At 40.5% G+C, this 22312-nt stretch overlaps 1 protein-coding gene across 1 annotated transcript in view; it reads left to right on the top strand.

The window, feature by feature from the left end:
• The window catches only part of kalrnb (kalirin RhoGEF kinase b), an 87557-nt gene that overhangs the window by 15426 nt on the left and 49819 nt on the right, over positions 1–22312 (top strand). The window contains exons 2-14 of the mRNA XM_042757803.1: positions 3196–3288; positions 3469–3583; positions 4853–5045; positions 5748–6248; positions 7602–7724; positions 7855–8046; positions 9045–9176; positions 9335–9565; positions 15078–15200; positions 15376–15567; positions 16677–16849; positions 18151–18325; positions 19971–20166. Of these exons, the coding sequence (XP_042613737.1) occupies positions 3196–3288; positions 3469–3583; positions 4853–5045; positions 5748–6248; positions 7602–7724; positions 7855–8046; positions 9045–9176; positions 9335–9565; positions 15078–15200; positions 15376–15567; positions 16677–16849; positions 18151–18325; positions 19971–20166 (2439 nt within the window). The remainder of the gene's footprint in view (positions 1–3195; positions 3289–3468; positions 3584–4852; positions 5046–5747; positions 6249–7601; positions 7725–7854; positions 8047–9044; positions 9177–9334; positions 9566–15077; positions 15201–15375; positions 15568–16676; positions 16850–18150; positions 18326–19970; positions 20167–22312) is intronic.

The raw sequence follows: 22312 nt of genomic DNA on the forward strand, positions 1-22312 counted from the left end.
TATTGAAAACTTTGTGCTCTGAGTGAAAACGGTGCTCGCCGTCGTGCTCCAACTCCCTCGTGCTCTCTGTGCCTTGAGTGGTGGATCCCGTGCTTTGCTCTCCTGGTTGGGGCTGACGGTCACACGCTGCTCTCTATAACAGAGGAGGAAAGAGTTAGTGTCTGCGTCGGGGACATTGCTCTCTCGACACTGCTTTCCTTCCCGGCTTAAGTAGACGCCACTTAACGAGCTGCAGGTGCGGCCGCTCAGCCTGTGACGAGCTAGTGCCGGTGATTTCACTGTGTTGCCAGGGCGACGCTGACGAGCGCTCGGGACACACGTCACACTATATATATATATATATATATATATATATATATATATATTTATATATATATATATATATATATATATATTTACCAAGAACAGAACTGTTGTTTCAGTGTATTTATATTTGCACACATTTGAATTCAAAGATGCTGTAGTACATGCAATGTCTAAACCAAAATTTCATGTATTATATATTAAAGAACAGAGTGTCTATGCTAATTAGCCCATCTGCTAACAAGAACTGTGCTGTAGAGATTAAAGATTAGGATTTAGCTTTTCCGAATCTGCCTTTATCTAATCACATTCTTCACCTTTTTTCCATCACATATCATCTTGGGGAGACTTTTTCTTTGGGATTGCGAAAGTGAAGTAGTTAATAGATATTTATTAGGCCCATAATTAAAATGGGATGTGATGTCCTTGTGTAACCATGATGCTTGCAGCTCATATAATTACCATGCTCGAAACCATGCCTCCTTTCCTTACTTTTACTGCAGGTTTACATGAACACACTGGAGAGCTGATTTACAGTAGAAATTACAGTTGTAGTTCTAATTGCAAGCAACATGGACACTTTTTCATGTTTAATACTGTAAAGCTGCTTGCTCTAAAGCAATCTACAGTATGATATAAAGTGCTCTGAAATATGTGAGAGTGACTTGACTGGAGTGCCGAAATGCAGATCTCAGGCAAACATATCCACGTAACTATGATCAGATGCTTTCTTAACTGCTGTTTTCTCACTTTCATCATTTTTGCTATGTGTTTATTTTGTTAATGAGAGGAAAGTGTGCAGCATGTATGTTCATATAAATGCGCTTCTAGCAGTGTGTGTGGCATCAGGGTGCTTGCTAAAAGTATACCTCTTCTTTTACTTCTTTTTACTCCTAAAAACAAAACACAAAAGAACTTTGCCGTGAGTTTATTAGCCTTTATGAATAGGGACAGGTAAGGTCCCAATAATGCTTCATCCATTAAAGTTCCCCTATTATGGCATTTTTAGGGTTCCTAATATTGTTTTGGGAGTCTCCTACAATACATGCATGCAAGATCATAAAACACTTTTGTTTTCTCAAAAAATAATTCATGACTCATGTTCCAATGATTTGTTCGAAGCAGTTCTAAGATTTAGTCTCTCTAAACCCCTCCTTTCTGTGAGCCTACTCTGCTCTAATTGGTCTGATGGCCCAGTCTGTTGTTAATGGTCTACCGCGTACAGGGTGTGTCAGAAATGATATGCCTATTGCCATAGTTCCTTATTTTGAATGCTCAATAAAAATAATAAATATCTATTATTTATCATACTTACAGGTTGTGATTCAGTGGAGCTAGCTGGTCCCAATAAACTGGGTTCTGAGTCATCTTTCAACAGCAAGTATTTTGTGAATCCTGCATTGAACTCCCCAAGATTAGAGAAACAGTTGTCAGTAAAATGATGGGAAATCAAAAAAAGATTGGGATTGTACTGCTGTGAATTTTAACCACCAATTCTTTGCAGCCTCATCTTTCGAAAGTGAAAATAAAATTAATTTACTTTCACAGCATAGGACACAGCGTCTTCTCGACATAATGTTAACCACATGAATAAGCTAGAGTGTTTGAGAGCCGGGTCAAGTTGTTCACAGCCGGCCAATGTAGAACATATGGGCATTATGCAAATGTGTTACACAGTGATGTGTAGCCGTCACGGAAGTGGGATTCAAATTACTGATGACTCATTTAGGCAGTTCAGAGTCTATTCTTTCTTTTGGGAGTAATTTAATGTATTATTAGAAATGTCATAATTAAGGGCACCTTAATGAGTTTAATAAACATACTGTACACTGAATATCTTGTTATTATTGTATACTGTTTTAGAATGTGTTCACTTAGTGTAAATAGCATCAACTCTATTTGTACCTGCCCTAAAAGAAACCATGTCGTGTTGTGTTGTGTGTGTGTGTGTGTGTGTGTGTGTGTGTGTGTGTGTGTGTGTGTGTGTGTGTGTGTGTGTGTGTGTGTGTGTGTGTATTTGTGGAGACCTGATGTAATAACTTAAAGGGATAGTTCACCCAAAAATGAAAGTTCTGCGATCATTTACTTACCTTCATGTAATTTCAAAGCTGAATGTTTTCTTTTACAAAAAGAGAAATTTAGCAGAATGTCCATGCTGCTCTTTACCTTACAAAGTGAATGGTGACCAGGTGTCAAGCTAAAAAATAACTAAAAAAAAAACATACAAATGCTGTAGCATTAGTTGTAATCACACAATTTGAAGGCTTTGAATTTCTATAAAAGCTTATTGTGAGGAAAAAGTCAATGCTCACATTGGTATAACTTCAAATATGGTTGTTAACATTCAGAATGATGTCAAACTTTTTTGGTTCTTGTATCAGCTGTATCATGAATGCCACATTTGAATATGTTTGTATCAAAATTGCTGAAATGAAATATAAGAACTGTGATGGAGAAGAATATTTTCAATTAATGATCCTGTTTTTCACACAAAGTAAATATGTGGCTTCAAACTTTTTGGAATACAGTACAGAGTTGTATGGACCACCTTTATGGTACTTTAACTTTATGGTTGCTATTTTTACATTTTTAGAGCTTAACAGTCCTCTTCACTATTCACTTTTATTGTATTGAAAAGAGCAGCAAGAACATGATCTTTAGCATCTCTTTTTTGCAATAAACAGAAGAATTAAAATCATATGTGTTAAGTTGAAAGGACATAAGGTTGAGTAAATGATGAACGTTTCCTTTGAGAATCATTTGAAAAACACTTCTTAGTTCTCGATCACTCTTCTGAAAATTGGAGCAGGCATGTTTCCTTCTTTGTCTATGGTGGTTACAGCCCTGAGTCTGTATATAACTTAGATATCTCTTTCTTTTCCTCTTTCTCAGTTCCGTCTTTCTCATCAGGATCTCTTAGGAATGATGGAATCAACGCGGCTGATGTTCTAACAGTTTTAAGAGAGAAGGTTGCCTTTGTCTCAGGTGGGAAATGTATAATTGCATTGTAAACACACACACACATTCATTCACTGTGGAACAGCTTTATCTCAGCACCCTCTTAAGCATGTACCCACACAGCACATAGGCTCATGGGTATTACTGTAATTAGGGCCATTTAAGTGCGTAGTAAAATTAGTAATAAAACAGTCATTTTCTTTTCAGGAGGAAGAGACAAGAGAGGAGGACCTATCCTTACATTCCCTGCACGAAGTAATCATGACAGAATAAAGCAAGAAGACTTGAGGAAACTGGTGACCTACCTCTCTACTGTGCCCAGGTTATATATTGGCATTCTAACCTAGGCTCCCTTTTCAGAAGAGGGTGGAGCTTCAAGAGCTCATGCTCGACAAATTCAAGCGGTCGACTTCATATTGCTTTCATATGCAATTTTTAACGACCACATTCCTGTTTACAATCATTCTGGTAGCACGTGAAAGGTGCATCTGTGAAAACAGGTGGCTCAGTGGTAGAGCATTGCGTTAGCAGCGCAAGAGGTTGTGGCTTTGATTCCCAGGGAACATACATACTGGTAAAAAATAAAAATGTATAGCCTGAATGCACTGTAAGTCGCTTTGGATAAAAGCGTCTGCTAAATGCATAAATGTAAATGTAGAAACAATGGTAGCTTTAGCAACATGAGCCTTTCAGAAAGGCAATTTGAAAAACAAAATATGAAGTGTGATACTTACTTTGTCTGGAGCTGACGTTCACGCTCGAAGCCTTGGTATTGATTGGCCTTCTTTTAGAAGCAACCTTTGCACAACTCCAGTGCTGAACTGACCCTCATTTGTGAGGCAGTCCAGTGTAAAATGATTAGCACAAACATATAGGACTTTTCCGGGTTTTTTTACCCCGGTACATTTCCTTCGAAAATTAAATTTAACCACTGTGTCCTCAGCGGTCTATGGAGACTCCTATGTTCATTGGCACATCCTAACACATGACACTTTTAATGCCTCTATGGTGCTGACATTGTATCTACAGCAGCTACAGCAAGAAAACAGTAATGCGGACTGCTGCTTAGGGCAGAGAACTTCACAAATGGGTGGGACTTTTCCCTAAGATGACGTGTAGGGAGAAATCTGAAACTGCTTGTTTGGAGAGTCTGTTTATGATTTATTGCGATTACAAAAAAATTAGTGGGTGGATTTTTACCATTATAGGCTGGTTGTTTTCACACACTGCGGCCACACAGCTGTTTTCAAACACCTGTGTTCAAAGTGGTTTTTGCATAATAGGTCACCTCTACAATTGCTTACAGCTCCTCTACCCTTTATTATTAAATAACTGCTTAAATTTGAGACAAAAGGTAAGATATGGATACATTTAAACCATTTGATTAGAGCATCTATTTGATCTTTAGGGCATTCTGATGCAATGTGATGCAACTCTAAAAATATATAGCTTCACTGATGCATACTGTAACTATGCAAGCTTAAGCAATTGTTTAAGAGATACTGTATGCACAGTTTTTAATAATAGATTCTCAGATAACTTTCAGTTGTTGGTATTCTTCTAACTTTCTCAATCTCTTTATCCTGCGCAGTGAGGATGTAAGTAAACGAGGGTTTACAGTAATCGTAGACATGCGCGGCTCTAAGTGGGATCTAATCAAGCCGTTGCTGAAGACGCTACAGGAGTCATTTCCAGCTGAGATCTGCGTCGCTCTCATTATCAAACCAGACAACTTCTGGCAGAAGCAGAAGACCAATTTTGGCAGTGCCAAGTTCACATTTGAGGTATAAGAATGGATTTTTTTCTTATAAGAAAGCCATAGAATAGTCCATATTTAATTTATTTACTTTCATATTGATTTTATCAAAAAAGTTTAAGATCCAAAAACTGACAAAAATGAAATGATTTGCCAATACAATTCAGTGTGTCTGTTCTTGCCAAAATATTTTTTTTACATAACTGTTCAAAAGTTTTTATTTTTTACATAAGTCTTTTATGGTCACCAAGGCTGAATATCTAAATGCATTTAAAAAAAAAAAAAAAAAACTAAATATTGAGAAACATCATTACAGTTGAAAATATCTATTTTTTATTTCAATACATTTTCAAATGTAATTTATTCCTGTGACGTAAAGTTGAAGTTTCAGCATCCATTACAGTCTTCAGTGTCACACAATCCTTCAAAAATTATTCTAATATGCTGATTTGGTGCTCATTTCCTATTATTAGTAACATTTCCTATTATTATAAATGTTAAAAATGATTAATGTTTTTTTATGCTGTTTAATATTTATATATATTCAAAATTATTTCATGAATAGAAAGTTATTTGCTCGATCAATTTAATGTATCCTTGCTGAATAAAAGCTTTAATTCTTTAAAAAAATGTTACTGATGCCACTTTTTTGCAAAAGTGACCTATGGACTATTATTCCTTATGTATTATATACTATTTGGTACATGTTGTTGTTCTTTGCTTCTTTTAGACCAGTATGGTTTCAGTGGAAGGTCTGACTAAGTTGGTGGATCCGTCTCAGCTGACGGCAGATCTGGAAGGGACTCTGGAGTATAACCATGTGGAATGGACTGAGCTCCGGGTTTCCCTTGAGGAGTTCACTGGAGGTGCTCTGCACCTCCTTTCCCGGCTGGAGGAGCTGCAAGAGGTGCTTTCTCACCAGGAGCTGGCAACTAACGCAGAGGAAGCACGGAAACTCCTGGAGGAGCACGCTCGACTGAGGAAGACTATGACAAAGGCACCTGTGGATGAGTTAGACCATGAAGGACAGCGACTTCTTCAGAAGATCAGGGATGGGGGCGACGGAAGGCTGTCTGGTGGGGCTGACTTCCAGAGTTTGGTACCTAAGATTTCCGCCCTATTGGATAAACTTCAAGTTACACGGCAGCACCTGCTACAGGCCTGGCACAACCGCAAACAACAGCTAGACCAGTGTTTTCAGTTACGGCTGTACGAGCAGGATGCAGAAAAGGTTAGAGGACAAATTGAGAGTATTTATAATAATAATAATTATTATTATTATTTTATAATTATAATTATTTTTATTAATTTATTTATTTAAATAATGTTATTTTTATTAAATTATCAACTTATTTATAACTAATAAAAATATAATATAATAATATAATATATAATATAATAATATTCAACAATAATTTCATATTTCATATTTGTTATTTAATCGTATAATTCAAAATAATATTTTAATATTTTACTGTACTGTAAATAAAAATAGTTACAGTAGTATTTAATTACAATAATAATTAACTTTATAGCAAAATTAATCAAATGAGAATAGAAAAAATGATAGTAATTTTTTTATTCAATTATATTATTCAATATTCTTTTACTGTAGTAATAATACTATTGTACTATTAAATTTTTTAATAACAATATAATAACAATAAAACAACAACAAAAAATAACATTATAATAAAAGTATTTATTATTATGTTATTGTATATGTAATGAAATTTATTTAAAAAAATACATATATTTATTATGTTTGTAATAAATTTTAGTCTTAATCCCTATGCTTTTAGACCTTAAAGCTTTTAATTTTTTTTCAACAGTTTAATAAATATTGAACTTTGCACGTGACAGAAAATAAAAAATAAGATAAGGCCACAAATTAAGAATGAATTCTAATGGCTTTATAGCCATGTTTTATTAATGAATTCCATATTTTTAGTTAAATTGTGGCAGTAAATATGTTGTACCAATTTGTGTTTTTTATACTACTGTATATTGCACACGTAAACACCACTCACATTTTTAAAAAGCTAGTTCTAGCATGATTTGATAAAAAAAAATCATGTAATGGTAGTAGAGTGCTGTGGGTGGAGGTCATATGACTGTGTAAATAATGAATGATGGGAATGATAATAGTATGTTCTCTGTACTCCCTTCCGTGGCCTGATGTCTATGGGAGGCCGTGTGTTCCGTTTAAGCCCAAACAGAGAGGCACTCTCTCTCTCCCCGGTCCTGCTGACTGAGCCCATCTGTGCTCCACCAGAGCCAGAACACTAAGGGCTATTGCTTGTACATCAGCCAAAGAGAAAATCTGTGTATATTAAAGGTTCATGTGTAGATCACTAGAACACTAACAGGGAGTTAAATCACCCAAAGCCCTAGAATTACTGTTAAGCAAATTTGCCTGTGCCTGTGTAAATATTTATGTATAAATATGAATCTTGATTGGTCCAGTATGGTAATCTACAGCCTGTGTGTTTCTTTAAGTCTGGGTCTAAACACTTTGGAAGGGTTTTTTGAGACCAAACTGTCTGTGAATGCAGCATTTTTCTCTCCATTTCTCTCTCTGTAGATGTTTGAATGGATCGGACACAATAAAGAGCTGTTCCTGCAGACTCACACAGACATTGGCGTGAGCAACCAGCATGCAGCAGATCTTCAGACCCAGCATGACCACTTTGCTATGAACTCTATGGTACGACGAAGGAATGCTACAAAAAAACACCCTTGATACACTCTCCCTGGACAGAATTGCACAGCTTCTGTGCCTTCTTGTTACTAATTTAATGCTATCATCTTCTGGCATCTTGTTTCTCTCTTTTCAGAATGCATATGTCAATATCTCGCGTATCGTCTCGGTGGCGACGCGGCTCTGTGAGGCGGGTCATTACGCTGCTGCTCAGATACAGCAGATCTCTGGTCAGCTGGATCAGGACTGGAAGAGCTTTGCCTCGGCGCTGGAGGAGCGAAGTGCCATCCTGGCCATGTCCTCTGTGTTCCACCAGAAATCTGAACAGGTAATAACTGGGCTGTTTGGTTACTGTACACATTTATTAAAATCTGATTTTAGACTCATGAGTTGTTTTTTTTTATCAAATTATTTTGTGAAGCATACAGTATACAGCTTATCAAAATTTTTGCACATATGGATTCTTTTTCATTAAATGAAAAGATTTAAGTGCAATTTAAGTAAATAAGTTCAATTTCAATTTTCAAATTCAGTTTAATTATATTTAATAATATTATAGATGTGTAGTAGTGCAAAAACAAATTGCTCAAACAAGAATATGATTATGATTCTTTACTTAACAATGTGAAGACAAGTTTACAAAACAATTGTGAAATTTGAAGAAATTTGGTCTCAGTTTGATTTGATTCAGGTTGATTCAGTTATTTTGGTATCTTTCATAGTTGTATTGTGTTTTGGGTTATATTGTAATCAGTTTGTATGATTGTAATGAATGCATAAAATGTTCATTGTCAGATCGATGCATTGTGAAGCATCATTACAATTTTACACCCCCAATGTAATGATTTTACCCTGTGCATTTCTATGCTGTAAAACTGTTTTGGAAGGTAATCTAAAAATGTGCTTCATTTAGTTTTACTTTAGTCAAAAATATGATTTAATATAACTGATTCGAACTGTGATTGCATTAGGCAGGGACAAACAGCATCTCACATAATCCAACCACTATTTATTTACTGATCACTAATTTTGGGTCCTTGACTCATTTGATCCATTCTTTTTCAACAATTCTTGATTTCCTCTATTTGGCTCCCCTGTCAGCTTTAGTCTCTTTCTTCATTAATAACTCCTTTGTCTAGATGTGCACACATAGCTTCTTCATGCCTTTGATTTATGACCCTAATTTGTATGATCCTCAGCAGCTCTGTTAAATTATGTCTGAGCTTGTTTTTAATGAGTGTGTACAACCGTGCACCTCTGTCCTCTCTGGTTTTGTTACATGGCCCTTTTATGCTGTAAAGTTTAAGAGGGTGTTCTTTCTCTCAGTTTCTGTCCAGCATGGAGGGATGGGTGAAGTCATGCGGTGAGGGCGGCTTGCCGACAGCAGCGCAAGAGCTGGAGATAGCCATTCACAACCACCAGAATCTATACGAGCAGGTCACCACAGCTTATACAGAGGTGAGCATTTAAGCATTTTTAATATAAGATGTAGCCTACAAAGCTTTACATATTATGCTCATAATGTTTTAATCAGTACTCTAGAACACAGACACTTGAAGTAATAAGTGCAAAGTAAAAATACCACTGCCTATTGAATGTTCTATTTCTGATTGCAGGTCAGTCAGAAAGGAAAAACACTACTGGATGTGTTGCAGAGGCCTCAGCCCCTGCCTGACTCCGGGTCCCTGACGGCAGGGGCCGACTACAGTCAGGCGGTGAGGGGGGTTCTGGAGGTGGTCCATGAGGTAGTTCATCAGTATCGCAGACTGGAGGGTCTCTTGCAACACCGCAAGCTCCGGCTGCACCAGAGACTTCAGCTGTGTGTGTTTCAACAAGATGTGCAGCAGGTATATGGAATATGAAAATCATGTATAGAACCACTCAGATATGCATGCAATTCCCAAACATGCATTCCTGCATGCACTCACACACACTACACACACAGAATTCAACATCTGACGAATCGGACCCCAACCTCTCAACCTTTCAGCAGCTGTTTTTAGATCTTTGTGTGTAACAATGTTTCTCCTATGGCAGAACAAATATCAAGTGCAGAGAGCATTAGAGGAAGTGACAAGGAAGTGACACGGACTCTGGCTCATAGAGTTGCCTGAGATTGCCTCAGCGTCCTCGAGGGACGGCAGTATTGTGCTTGGCCTCTAGTCAATACCTCCAACAATACACTCTGCTTCCTGTGGCCATCGGCTTCAGGGGCTTTTTGTTGTACCTTCACCGGTTCTCTGTCAGGACTGTGTTGTTTCTTTGATGTGACTGGAATCTTTCCAGGGCCTCTTTAGACAGAAACGAGGTTTACTCGAGCATTGAGCTTGTGCAGTGAACTAAAAAACTTTGACTTCTAACTGTCAAAGTTTGCTGAACCTTCAAAAATCCCCCGAGCCTCTTTGGAACTTACTATTTAAGCTCTGACTTGCTGTTAGGATATGTAAAATGTTTCTATTGGAAAGAAACATCACAAATTAGATGACCCTTGTGAAAAAGAAACACACTTTAGCATATGGTTAAAAACAAAACTTATTATGTTAAGTAAACAGTACTTATAAATATCCTTAGGTGCAAATTGAATGTATTGTTTCTGGACACTTAATTGCATGTTATTTGAAAAAGAAATGAAATGAATGAAAATGTGTTATAGTTTAAATTTATATTAAATGCAATTAGTTGAACTTAAGAGTGTTTTTTAACATAAATTCGACATGAATAAGACTAGGTTGAAAATTGTCATAATTTACTTTCCCTCAAACTGTTCCAAACTTGTATGAGTTTCTTTCATCTGCTGAACACAAAAAAAAGATATTTTGAAGAATGTGGGTAACCAAACAGTTACTGGTCCCCACTGACTTCCATAGTTCCAATATTATTCAGAATAACTTATTTTATGTTCCATAGAAAAAAGAAACTCTTACAAGTTTGGAACAACTTGAGGGTGAGTAAATGATGACAGCATTTTCATTTCCCTTTCGAACATTCACTCTCGTTATGTATGGGAAAACTCTTTTTTTCCTTTCTGCTGAAGCCTGATTTGTTCACGTTTGTGTAGCTGCACAAACCAATGGCGCTTCAGCCTGCCAAAAGGGGCAGGGTCAACTGCTATATAAAGCTGCCTGTAGCGCCATTCATCAGATTATTCTCCTTCAGAGATGAGGATCATCTTTTCGCTGACTCTTCTGTGAGAAGAAGCCGTAGAAGAAGCTCCAGCTCTGTTCACCGCCGTGGAAGAAGCCGGAGCAGCGAACGTACGCATCACTGCAGGCATCCGGAGCAAATAGCAAATATCCAAGAGCAAATATCAGCGTGCGTTGCATCAAATGTCGCGCTGCGAGTGTGGTTCATGCAAGGGGCTTTTGCACAATGAAGACGGGCACAGCGAGTGCACCGCCTGCCTCGGCCGCGCCCACGCAGAGGCTGTGCTCGCTGATGGCTAGTGCTCTTTCTGCGAGAGCATGAGCCTTTCTCATCTACGCTCGCTGGTCGCCTTGTTCCATCAAGGTGATCCCCCCGGCAGGCCCTCCCATCTTTTTCCTTCCCTAAGATGAAAAAACAGCGGGGCAGCGGATCCTTTCCAGCGGGCCCGGGCAGTGTCATGTCGGCTCAGCGTCTGGGTGCTCTGGCCTTCCCGCGTCCTCTTACATCGGTTTGCTTTGCAAATGAGGACCAGCACCCCTCTTCAGCTGCGAGTGGACTAGTCTCATTCGGCGCGTCCGAAGAGGACATCATCATCGTTGACGTCACCGCCGACGACTCTGTGTCCTTGGTGGCGACAGAAACGGAGGAATGGGTTGATTCTGGCAAGGAGCCCGAAGCAGCCCCTCCCCCTCAGGTGCCGAGGCCAAAGTCGGACGCCGAGCTAATACGCGTCCGAACTAAGGCCGTGGAGGATCTGGGCCTCAAGTGGTCGGCTCCGGACGAGCCCGCCCATGGCTTACTGGATGAATGGTTTCTGCCAGAGACCCGCCAGCAATCCTCCTGCCAACACCCAGCCCCATTCTTGCCAGCCATCCACGACGAGCTCACCAAGACGTAGCGAGCCCCCTACTCGGTGACGCTGAGAAAATGGCCTTCCTCGACTCACCAGTCATGTCGAAAGGGCTATTCGGCTCCGCTGTACATGGGTTCACTGAACGGTTTTCGGAGGCTCAGAAGATGTCGCAGGAACAGGCACTTCCTCCCTAAATGCCCTGGCACCGCAGCTGTGAGCCGCCAGAAGAGCCCCGCTGCTCAGCCTGCAAAGCCAGTGCAGCATCAGCCTCAGCGGAAGATGGAGCCTGGGCTGAAACAAGGCTTTTTCAAGGCGAGCTCTTGTTTGAGAAAATAAAACCTCTCGCCTCCCATTATATGGCCTGGTCAGCCATTTCGGGAATCTCAAGATGGGTTTTGGAAACAATTCGACGAGGCTACTCGCTACAGTTTGCTTGCAGACCACCCTGCTTTGGAGGCCTTGTTCAAACTTCTGTCCCGGACAACGAAGCTATTGTTCTCAGGCAGGAGGTGCAAGCACTGCTTGCAAAAGGCGCTTTGGATATAGTGCCCCCTTTTTCAGCCGCTATTTCCTCGTCCCAAAGAGAAATGGCAGGCTCAGACCCATTCTAGATCTCAGACATCTGAACAGCTCGCTTATGCGCTGGTCGTTCAAGATGATGATGGTCAAGAAGATTCTCGCGCATATTTGCCCCAAGGATTGGTTTTTGACCATGGATTTGAAAGACGCTTACTTTCACATCCACATAGCCCCCGTCACAGACCGTTCTTGAGATTTGCGTTTGAGGGAGTGGCCTATCCAAATGCAGTCCTTCCGTTTGGACTGTCCCTGGCCCCACGCACTTTTACGAAGCGCATAGATGCAGCTCTGTCCCCTCTCAGGCAGATGGGAATCCGCGTATTGAACTACCTCGACGATTAGCTTGTTTTAGCCAGGTCAGAACGGGAACTGAACCCTCACAAAGTGCTGCTGAGTCACTTAGAGCACCTCGGGTTGGTCATCAATCCACGCAAGAGCCAGTTGTTGCCCAGACGAAGAACTGTCTTTCTGGGAACGGTTCTAGACTCCGCCCTAATGTGGGCTTGGATCTCGCCGGATTGACCCCTGACAATTCAGCGATTGATGGCTTCCCTCAAACCGGGGATGACACGCCCCCTGAGGGTTTTTCAGAGGCTGCTCGGCCTTATGGCCGCTGCCGCCTCTGTAACTACACTGGGCCTGCTCCAGATGTGGCCCCTCCTATTTTGGCTAAAAGCCCGAGTCCCGCCCCGCGCTTGGCGGTTGAAGAGATTTCCAGTCAGGGTGGACCACCGCTATATCGAAGCTGTGGCCCCCTAGAGGACTACTCACCTGTTTCAGGCAGGAGTGGGGATAGGCGTGGCCTCCAGAAGGAAATTGATCATGACAGATGCGTCCAACTCTGGGTGGGGCGCGCTATTGGAGGGCAATCCGGCATTCGGTTCCTGGACAGCTCAGCGGCGATGCCTACATATCAACTGCCTGGAAATGTTGGCAATCTCCTTAGCCCTGTATTCCTTCCTTCCAGGCATCAAAGGCCACCACATCCTTGTCTGTTCAGACAGCATGACAGTGGTGTCTTATATCAATCACCAAGGTGGTCTCGGGTCTCACGCCTTATACAGATTGGTTCGTCGCCTCCTTCTCTGGGCACAGAATGAACTCCTCTCGCTAAGGGCAGTTCATGTGCCGGGCAAGATGAACCTGGGAGCGGACATGCTGTCCAGAGGCAAGGTAGCCCCGGGCGATTGGGCGCTGCATGTTGGGACTTACCCATCGTCCTAGGGGCCCTAAAATGGCCACCATTTGAGCCTCTCAGTTCGGCTGACTTGCGGCCCTTATCGCTTAAAACGGCCCTTCTCCTTGCTTTGGCATCGGTTAAGCGTGTGGGTGACTTACAAGCGCTGTCGGTCAGCGCCTCATGTCTTGAGTTTGGGCTCAATGACTGCAAGGTCATTTTGAAACTGAGACACGGCTATGTTCCTAAAGTGCTCTCTACTCCCTTTAGAGCGCAAGGAATAACCCTATTGGCGCTCCATGCTGCAGACGGCGAGCAGGGACCGAATGTTCTCTGCCCTGTTAGGGCTCTGAGAGTCTATGTGGAATGTTCTAAACTGTTTAGGCAGTCTGAACAACTGTTTGTTTGCTTTGGAGGCTGCCAGAAGGGTCTACCGGTTACCAAGCAAAGACTGTCTCACTGGATTGTTGATGCAATAGCTCTGGGTTACGCATCAGAAGGACTGGAATGCCCTATTGGTGTTAGAGCCCACTCCACAAGGGGAATGGCCTCCTCATGGGCGTGGTCCAGCGGCATATCTATCAGTGGGATCTGTGCAGCCGCCAGCTGGTCATCGCCATCCACTTTTGCCAGATTCTATAACTTAGACATCCCCGCCCTGCAGGCACGGATTCTATCTGTTTAAACCTCCCATGTGGGCAGTGGTTTCTCATGCCCTCAGCTAAGCTTGGGGCGGGATAATGCCTAAGTCCATTAGGGCCCTTATAAGTGCTCAAACACTGGGCTCGCAGAGCAGCATGTAATTGTGTGATTGGATTCGTTCCCATGCATAACGAGAGTGAACGTTCATTTCAGTTACTTAACGTAACCTCGGTTCCCTGAGATAAGGGAACGAGCGTTATGTCACTTGCCGCACTACAAGCTGCATGAATCGATGATCGTCGCTTCAGTCGAATGATCTGATGAATGGCCCTACGGGCCGACTTCTATAGCAGTCGGCCCACCTCCTTTTGGCGGGCTGAAGCGCCATTGGTTTGTGCAGCTACACAAACGTGAACAAATCAGGCTTCAGCAGAAATGAAAAAAGGAGTTGTCCCATACATAACACTCATTCCCTTATCTCAGGGAACCGAGGTTACGTTAAGTAAACGAAGCATTTTGGGTGTTAACTTACCATTAAAATGCATCTTTATATATCATAATTACTTCTATTGTCTTTGAAATATGATTAAAGCATACTGCCAGATTTAATTTGAATTGAATCTTGCATTTAAATATATTTATAATTGTACATTTTTAATGATGAACATGCAGTTTTTGACATTTGAAAATGTATTAACTTTATATTAACTAAAACTTTTAATTTATTCCTTTATTGTTAAAGGCACCTTTTAAAATGTATGTGTGTGTGTGTGTGAAGAAACATAACCAAGAAAGTACACATAAGTGGCCTTTTATTGCATTAACATTATCTGCAATACACACATACACATTGTGCAATACACACGCACACACACACACATATATATATATATATATATATATATATATATATATATATATATATATATATATATATCCAGTGTTGATGTGTGTGTGTGCTCAGGTCGTGGACTGGATTGAAAACCATGGAGAGGCATTCCTCAGTAAACACACAGGAGTTGGGAAGTCTGTACACAGAGCACGAGCACTACAAAAACGGCATGATGACTTCCAGGAGGTAGCACAGGTAGGAATCAATTTATGTTGTGTTTGTGTATGTATTTTTTGCATGATGAGAGAGGAGCAAATGAGCAGTAGCAGTGATATCATTCATCTTGCTATTGAGTTTCCTGTTAATAATGTTTTTAATGTACTTCTCTCACTCACTCACTAACTCACTCACTCTCTCTCTTTCACTCCAGAACACTTACACTAATGCAGATAAGCTTTTGGAGGCTGCGGAGCAGCTGGCTCAGACGGGAGAGTGTGATCCAGAAGAGATTTACGCTGCCGCCCATCACCTGGAGGTCAGAGTTCAGGAGTTTGTGCGGAGGGTGGAGCAGAGGAAACTGCTGTTGGATATCTCAGTGTCTTTTCACACCCACACTAAAGAGGTAGTGCGCGCACACACACACACACGCACACACACACACACACACACACACACACACACAATAAACAGCTTCTAAAATAGTTTTAATAGTTTTGACTGATCCACTATTCATGTGTGAGAGATTTTGTTAGTAGCTCTCAACTTCACTTACTGACAGGCAGCACAAATTAAAAACTAAACTAAAACAAAAAAGACAAAATAATTATAAACAACTTAAAAAAATACTAATAATATTAACAATTAAAACAAAAAATAACTAAACAAACCCCTGCAGTGCTCTAGCAACTTTCCAAAAACCTAGAACACTTTAGCAACATCTTTGCAACCCCCTAAAAATGACCTAGCAACTCTGAAACCTACTCTAAAACATGCATCCATTATAGAACACTCACAGGACATGAAAAACAATCATAGCATATGAGAGAGATGATATTTCGAAGCCAAATACACACTGAATAAAATCTGGGCGTGAGATAACTATTCTCTCCGTGATCTCTGATGTAATCAATTTGTTTTGTTTTTTTGGCATTAGCTCAGTTTTTAACTGACTGCTTGAATGTATTCACTTACTGGATGCTTGGACTGAAATCTTTCAGTTTAAAATGATCTGACTGCAAACAGAGGAGCAGAAACATAACAACGTCTCTTGTCTAAAAATCTGCTTCTTTTCACTTTTATATAGTAGTATAATGTATACTATACCACTATAATGTATTGATTTAAATTATTAATCATTAATTAAATACATTTTTTACCACACTTTGAAAACCCTAGAAACTACTACCAGAACATCTTTGCAACAGCCATGTAGCAACACCCTAATAACCCCAAAAGTGGCCAAGAAACCACCTAGAAATGCCAATCAACTGCCTAGCAACACCCCAGCAACCACCTACAACAGCCTAGCAACAATCTAGCAACCACCTAACAGTGAACAAGCAACTACCTAGAACACCCTACAACTGCCTACCCAGCATCTGTCCAGGATTTGTCTTGTTGAGTCGCATCACGTAGGGCAAATGAACAGCTGATCAACAGCCTTGAAACAACATATCTGTCTGTCTGTCTGTCTGTCTGATGTGTCTGTCTGCCTGTCCTGTCTGTCTGTAGCTGTGGTCGTGGATGGAGGACTTGCAGAAGACTCTTGTGGAGCCGGTGGTGAACTCTGAGTCTGTGGATGCTGTTCAGGAGCTGATCAGACAGTTTCAGCAGCAGCAGAGCAGCACTCTGGATGCCACACTCAATGTCATCAAAGAAGGGGAGGAGCTTATTCAGCACCTGCGGTGAGGCTGACAGCACGCTCCTATTGTATAGTATTTCATCATAACCAGTGTTGGATGAAGTACACAAATCAAGTGCTTGAGTAAAAGTACAGTTACCCCAAGGCATGTCTTCAAGTCTTCAACATTGGTGGGGGGGACTATCATAAATCAGTTGTCAAATATTACATATTTCACTACTTCCATCTAAGGCAGGCCAGCCTAAATTAAAAATGTTTACACCTTTTTGTCATCCTATCAACAAGCAGAACATTGATTAATGGAGGGCAGTAGAGCAGTGCAAGAATTTCAAATATTGGAGGGGAGGGGGGCAACCCTCTATAAAATAACCTAATAAAATATTACTCCAGTAAAAGTATTAAGCACTCCTTTTCATTTTTACTTGAGTAATAAAAGTACAAAAGTATTTGATTTTAATGTACTTAAGTTTTAAAAGTAAAAAGTACTGATCCGTGTTTTGTTATTTTGTAATTTTAACTTATATACTTTTATATTTAACATTTTAATATTATATACTTTTTAAAATCTTACTGCTCAAAATACTTGGGGAGGGGGATTGAGGGGTGGTTGATGGGATTTAAATCATTATGAATTATTATGAATTGTTAGTTAGCTAGCAGTAGTCAATAAGGAAGGTTAGTGGATGCAGATACAAGCTATGTATTGATTTTCAAGTAAGAAAATGTTTTATTTTATTACCAAAACTTGTCATACACTGTCAAAACATTAAATATATTAAAATATCAATTTAAGTTACTTCATGTGTGCAAACAAGTAAAAAAAGAGGGGAAAAAGTGTGTTGACAAACAAATATTAAAACATCACAGGACAAACTGTATAGAATTTTAAGAAGAATGCTATGCTATCGTGTCTCGGAGCAGATGATGATTTCTTCAATTCAAAATAAAAAGGAACAACATGTTTTTAAGAAGTGCAGTGAAGAAAAAGTACATGTCGTGAAAAGTAAATGTAGTGCAGTAAAAGTTTCTCAAACTAAAAATACTCCAATAAAGTACAGATACATGAAAACTATATTTTCCATTCCATTATTTACCAATTTCTTTCCAACCTGACTTCTTGCAACAGCCTTGAAAGCATAACAGTCTAGTGAAGTCCAGGATTTAGATCTAAATCTGTTAACCACAAGGCCACAGCTCCAATAATTTTCAATAATTTTCTTTTTAGATTACTTCTAAACAAGTCCTTTCATGTTATGTCATGCTGATATACTGGTTCTGAATTAGCGTGCCCTCTATTGATTTGCTCTTGGATGTGTTGGCGTGGGTTTGTGTTCGTTCAAACAGGGACTCAGCGCTGGCCTGTAATAAGTTGCCTCATGCCAGCTCCGTGGCTCATATCGAGGGTGTTCTTCAGCAGTTGGATGAGGCTCAGGCTCATATGGAGGAGGTTTTCCATGAGCGCAGGATCAAACTGGACATCTTCCTGCAGCTCCGTATCTTTGAACAGTACGCCTTGGAGGTGTGTGTGTGTTTGTGTTTGATGGCCAGAACTCAAGTCATTATCAGCGCAACTTTATTTGAACAGAAGTTCTTTTTTGCTGTCTGCTGTCTGCGTTTGCATATCTGTTTGTAAATCAGTTTTGACGAGTGTTGTTTGTTTTACTTTATACACTTTATCTCATAGTTCATCCCTATATCTGTCATAATCTGAGTGGCTTACTTTCTTCTGTGGAACACCAAATGTGAATTTATGAAAATTATTCTATTTACTTTTTTCAGTATGGAAGTGAATTAAGACTAGGGCTGTCAAGCTTCAAGAAAGAAACAAATGCATCAGAAAAGTGTTCCATATAACTTGTGCATTGCAGTCTGTAGTGCAGTGTTATTTTAGTGTTATTTATGTATTATTTATTTATCAATATTAGCTCTTATGAATATTTTAAATTAGTTTTCATTTTAATTTTAGTTTTAGTAATTTTATTATGTGCTTTCGTAATTTTTATAAGTTTTTAATTTTTTTTATTATTTCCATTTAGCTTATATACTGTACACATTTTATTAATTTTAGTTTTAGTAATCTAAGTACTTTAACTTATTTTTATTTATTTTTTTCAGTTAGCATCTTCTTGTATTTTTTTTCATGGGTTTGAACTGAACTTTGTATAACATATCATTATTGAGTTTTAACAAAAAAATTATAAAGATATAAAATATAAAAAGATATAAAAAATAATTCAGAGTTTTCTTCCTTATTACAGTAAATAAGTAAGCTTTTCAAGAGCCAAACAAGATATTAAGGTTTTCAGCCATAGTACAAGGGCAGGGCAATTGATAATTTTCCAAGACAGTGCAAAAGAATGTCTTGCTTGTAATGGACCACCAGCTTTCTTTCTTTTGTAGACAAAGAGCAATTGTCTGTATAAATATTAAATACACACAATACAGGACATAGAGGAATTGGAGACAAAGTAAATTGAGAAACATATTGAGTCACCCCACCCCAAAACTTCTGCACCTCCTCACATTCCCACACACAATGGAAAAAATGTACCTTGAAGCTTATTGCATAGATCAGGGATATTAGGATTAATTTTTTTAACCTTACAGGGGTTATACTGTATAAGTTCTCATTGCCCACTTACATTTTGGTAGAGTCTCAACCGAGAGTTCATAGTTTGTGTTTGTGCATTTAAACAAATTGCATTCCAGTCATCTAATGAAATATCCATATTTACATCTTGTATCCATGCTTGTATTTTATTTTCAGAGCTCTCTTTATGATTTTCTCTTAATATGTTATATAACTGGGTAATCTGCCCTTTAATGTAGCAATCTTGCAATGTTTTCAATATTGACATTATGAATAATCATGAATAATTTTCATTTAAATTAATTTTGACTACCAAAAACTTTATAGAAAAAAATTGTAATAGTTTGTTTTATTTACTGATAACAGCATGTCTCCAGTAAGCTGAGCTGAACTGAATCAGTCTGATTTGTGAGTGAATCATTGAAAAGATCTGACTCAAAAGAATGATTTGTTCACAAATTGAGCATCACTACTCTCATGTATGTCAAGATTTTCTGTGATTGACTGCTTAAATTCTATTCACTATTTTTATTAATGTGAGTGTAAACTGGTAATATATGCGTTTGTTCCATAGGTGATGGGTGAGCTGGATGCATGGAAACAGGATCTGATGCGACAGGCGTCTGATTTCAACACAGAGGAACTCACGCTGGCTGAACAGAGATTACACAGGCACACTGAGCGCAAACTTGCCATGAACAACATGACCTATGAGGTCATACAGCAGGGACAGGATCTTCACCAGTACATCATGGAGGTCCAGGCTTCAGGTGAGGTGCTGGTCGGAAATGTTGAGATAGAGTGAAAGACACAGGAAAGGTGCAATAGAGAGTAATAGTTTCATACTATCACTATTGGCATTTGCTTTCACACATCTTTTTGCCGATGTTCATTTTGCATTTGTCAGGTTGCAGAATCTTTGGTCAGTTTGGTATCATTTCCTCCAACAAACCTTTCAAATAAGGTAGATCCACGGGATAATGCAGGCAAAACATTGTGGCTTGCACAAACAATATCAGACAAATGAAGAGTGTACAGGGGGGTACTTAAATACACAGTGGTGAAAAACTAATAACGAACAGCTGTGATGATTCAGTTAGTGTCCATGGAAAGAGAATAGTGGCGGGAAACTAAGACAAAGGAAAAAAGAAACTGACTGAACAAACAAGAGGTCCATGAAACTGAAACCAAAAGAGACTGAACTAAACATAACCGTGACAGAACTCCCCCTTCTGTGAAGGCACGCCCTCATGCTGTTATGACCGAGGTGGTTCAAGAGGCAGACGAGGGGCTGGTGAAGGGCAGGAAACTGGTAGGAAACTGGCAGAAGGGAGGAACCAGGGCAGAGCAGATGGTGGCAGAATCCAGGGAGGAGTAGACATAGTAAGGACCCAAGAAGGAGCAGACGGAGGTAGGACCCAGGGAGGAGCAGACGGAAACAGAACCCAGGAAGGAGCAGACAGAAGCAAGATCCAGGGGGAACTAGTGGTGGCAGGATCCAAGATAGTGTGTATAGGAGGAGTAGCCAACCAGGGATCCAGAGCCCAGCCAGAATAACAGCCCACGACAGTTGATGGAGGGAGGAGCCATGCTAAAGGCTTGGCAGAAGTGACCATGGCAATGAGAAGACAGAGATGGAGCCGTTGAAAGAGAACAACGAAGATGGTATAGGAGACCATGGTGAAGCAGCCTAGATGAGTGATAAAGGTGGAGCCAGGGAGCCTGAGGACTGCGGTGATGACATGGAGACTGACGACAGAGGTGGAACCTGAAAGAATGAGGAGCGCAGTGAAGCCATAGGGGTGGAGGGGTTAAAAGTCCATGGCTAAGATGGAGTGACGACTGTCCAGGTTGGAGCCAGTGAGACAAGGGAACCCGGAGTAGGCAAAAGGACGATGGTTTCGGGTGGAGCCGAGGGAGGGAGGAGCCAGGGCAGAGCTTGTGGGTCAACTGGCTGAAGTGAAGTGAACGGTCCAGAAGCTGAAGCCAGAGCTATGGGAACCTCTAGCCTAGATGAAGCTGGTGACCAAAGGACCAAAGGCAGATCCACACACTTGAGTGGGGTAACTGGAGATGTCGATGGACTAGAGGTAGTCAGCAAAGACAGGGCTGAAAAACTTGCTAGATTATGAAGAGAAGGCAGGAGAGTTAGGCTGAGTGGGTGTTCTGCAGACACGGGATACTCTGAACTGGGCAGGACCAGCGATGAAGGCAATTCTGAGTTAAGCATAATCAGCAAGGATGAAGACACAGGTAATTTTGAACTAGGCGAACTCAGTGATGATGAACAGGAATCTCAGTACTGGGCGGGATCATTGGTGGCAGGAGGAAAAAGGAGACTTCCTTCTCTAAACAAAATCTAAAACTCACCCTCAGCAGCGGGATAATAGGTGGGGTCCCTCTCCATACCCTCATACTCCAAGAGTCCCATGGCTATACAGTGAAGCTGGCTCACACACCTGGTCAGACTCCTTTTGGGACTCAAGCATTGGGGCTATGACTGGCTCTGTCCTCTCAGGCTCTAGCGCTCTCGTCACAGCAGGCGTGACCTCCCTGTCTGCGGTGAGCTCTGGCTGTATGTCTGTGTGTGGGGTTGATGGCTGGCTGGGCACTGGAATCTACGACGTGGCAATGGATGTTGGGTGGAGTTGGACAATTTTGCTTTTGTCCTCCTCTTCGATTTCTCCCACTTCAAAGAGGGACCCATCCACCCAGAGGGCAAAGTTGATATACTCAGCTAAACTGCAACAGAAATTCCCACTGGGCATCGGGAAGCGGATGTCATCATCCAGCCCACACCAAAAGCTGTCCATGAGGGTGACATGATCCCAAGCCGCTCGGTGGCTGATGGTGACAAACTCCTACATGTAGTCCTCCAAACATTGGCCACCTTGGAAGATAAAAATCACTCCTCCA

This window comes from Cyprinus carpio, chromosome A6 (assembly GCF_018340385.1).
Source record: "Cyprinus carpio isolate SPL01 chromosome A6, ASM1834038v1, whole genome shotgun sequence".
Classification (NCBI taxonomy): domain Eukaryota; kingdom Metazoa; phylum Chordata; class Actinopteri; order Cypriniformes; family Cyprinidae; genus Cyprinus; species Cyprinus carpio.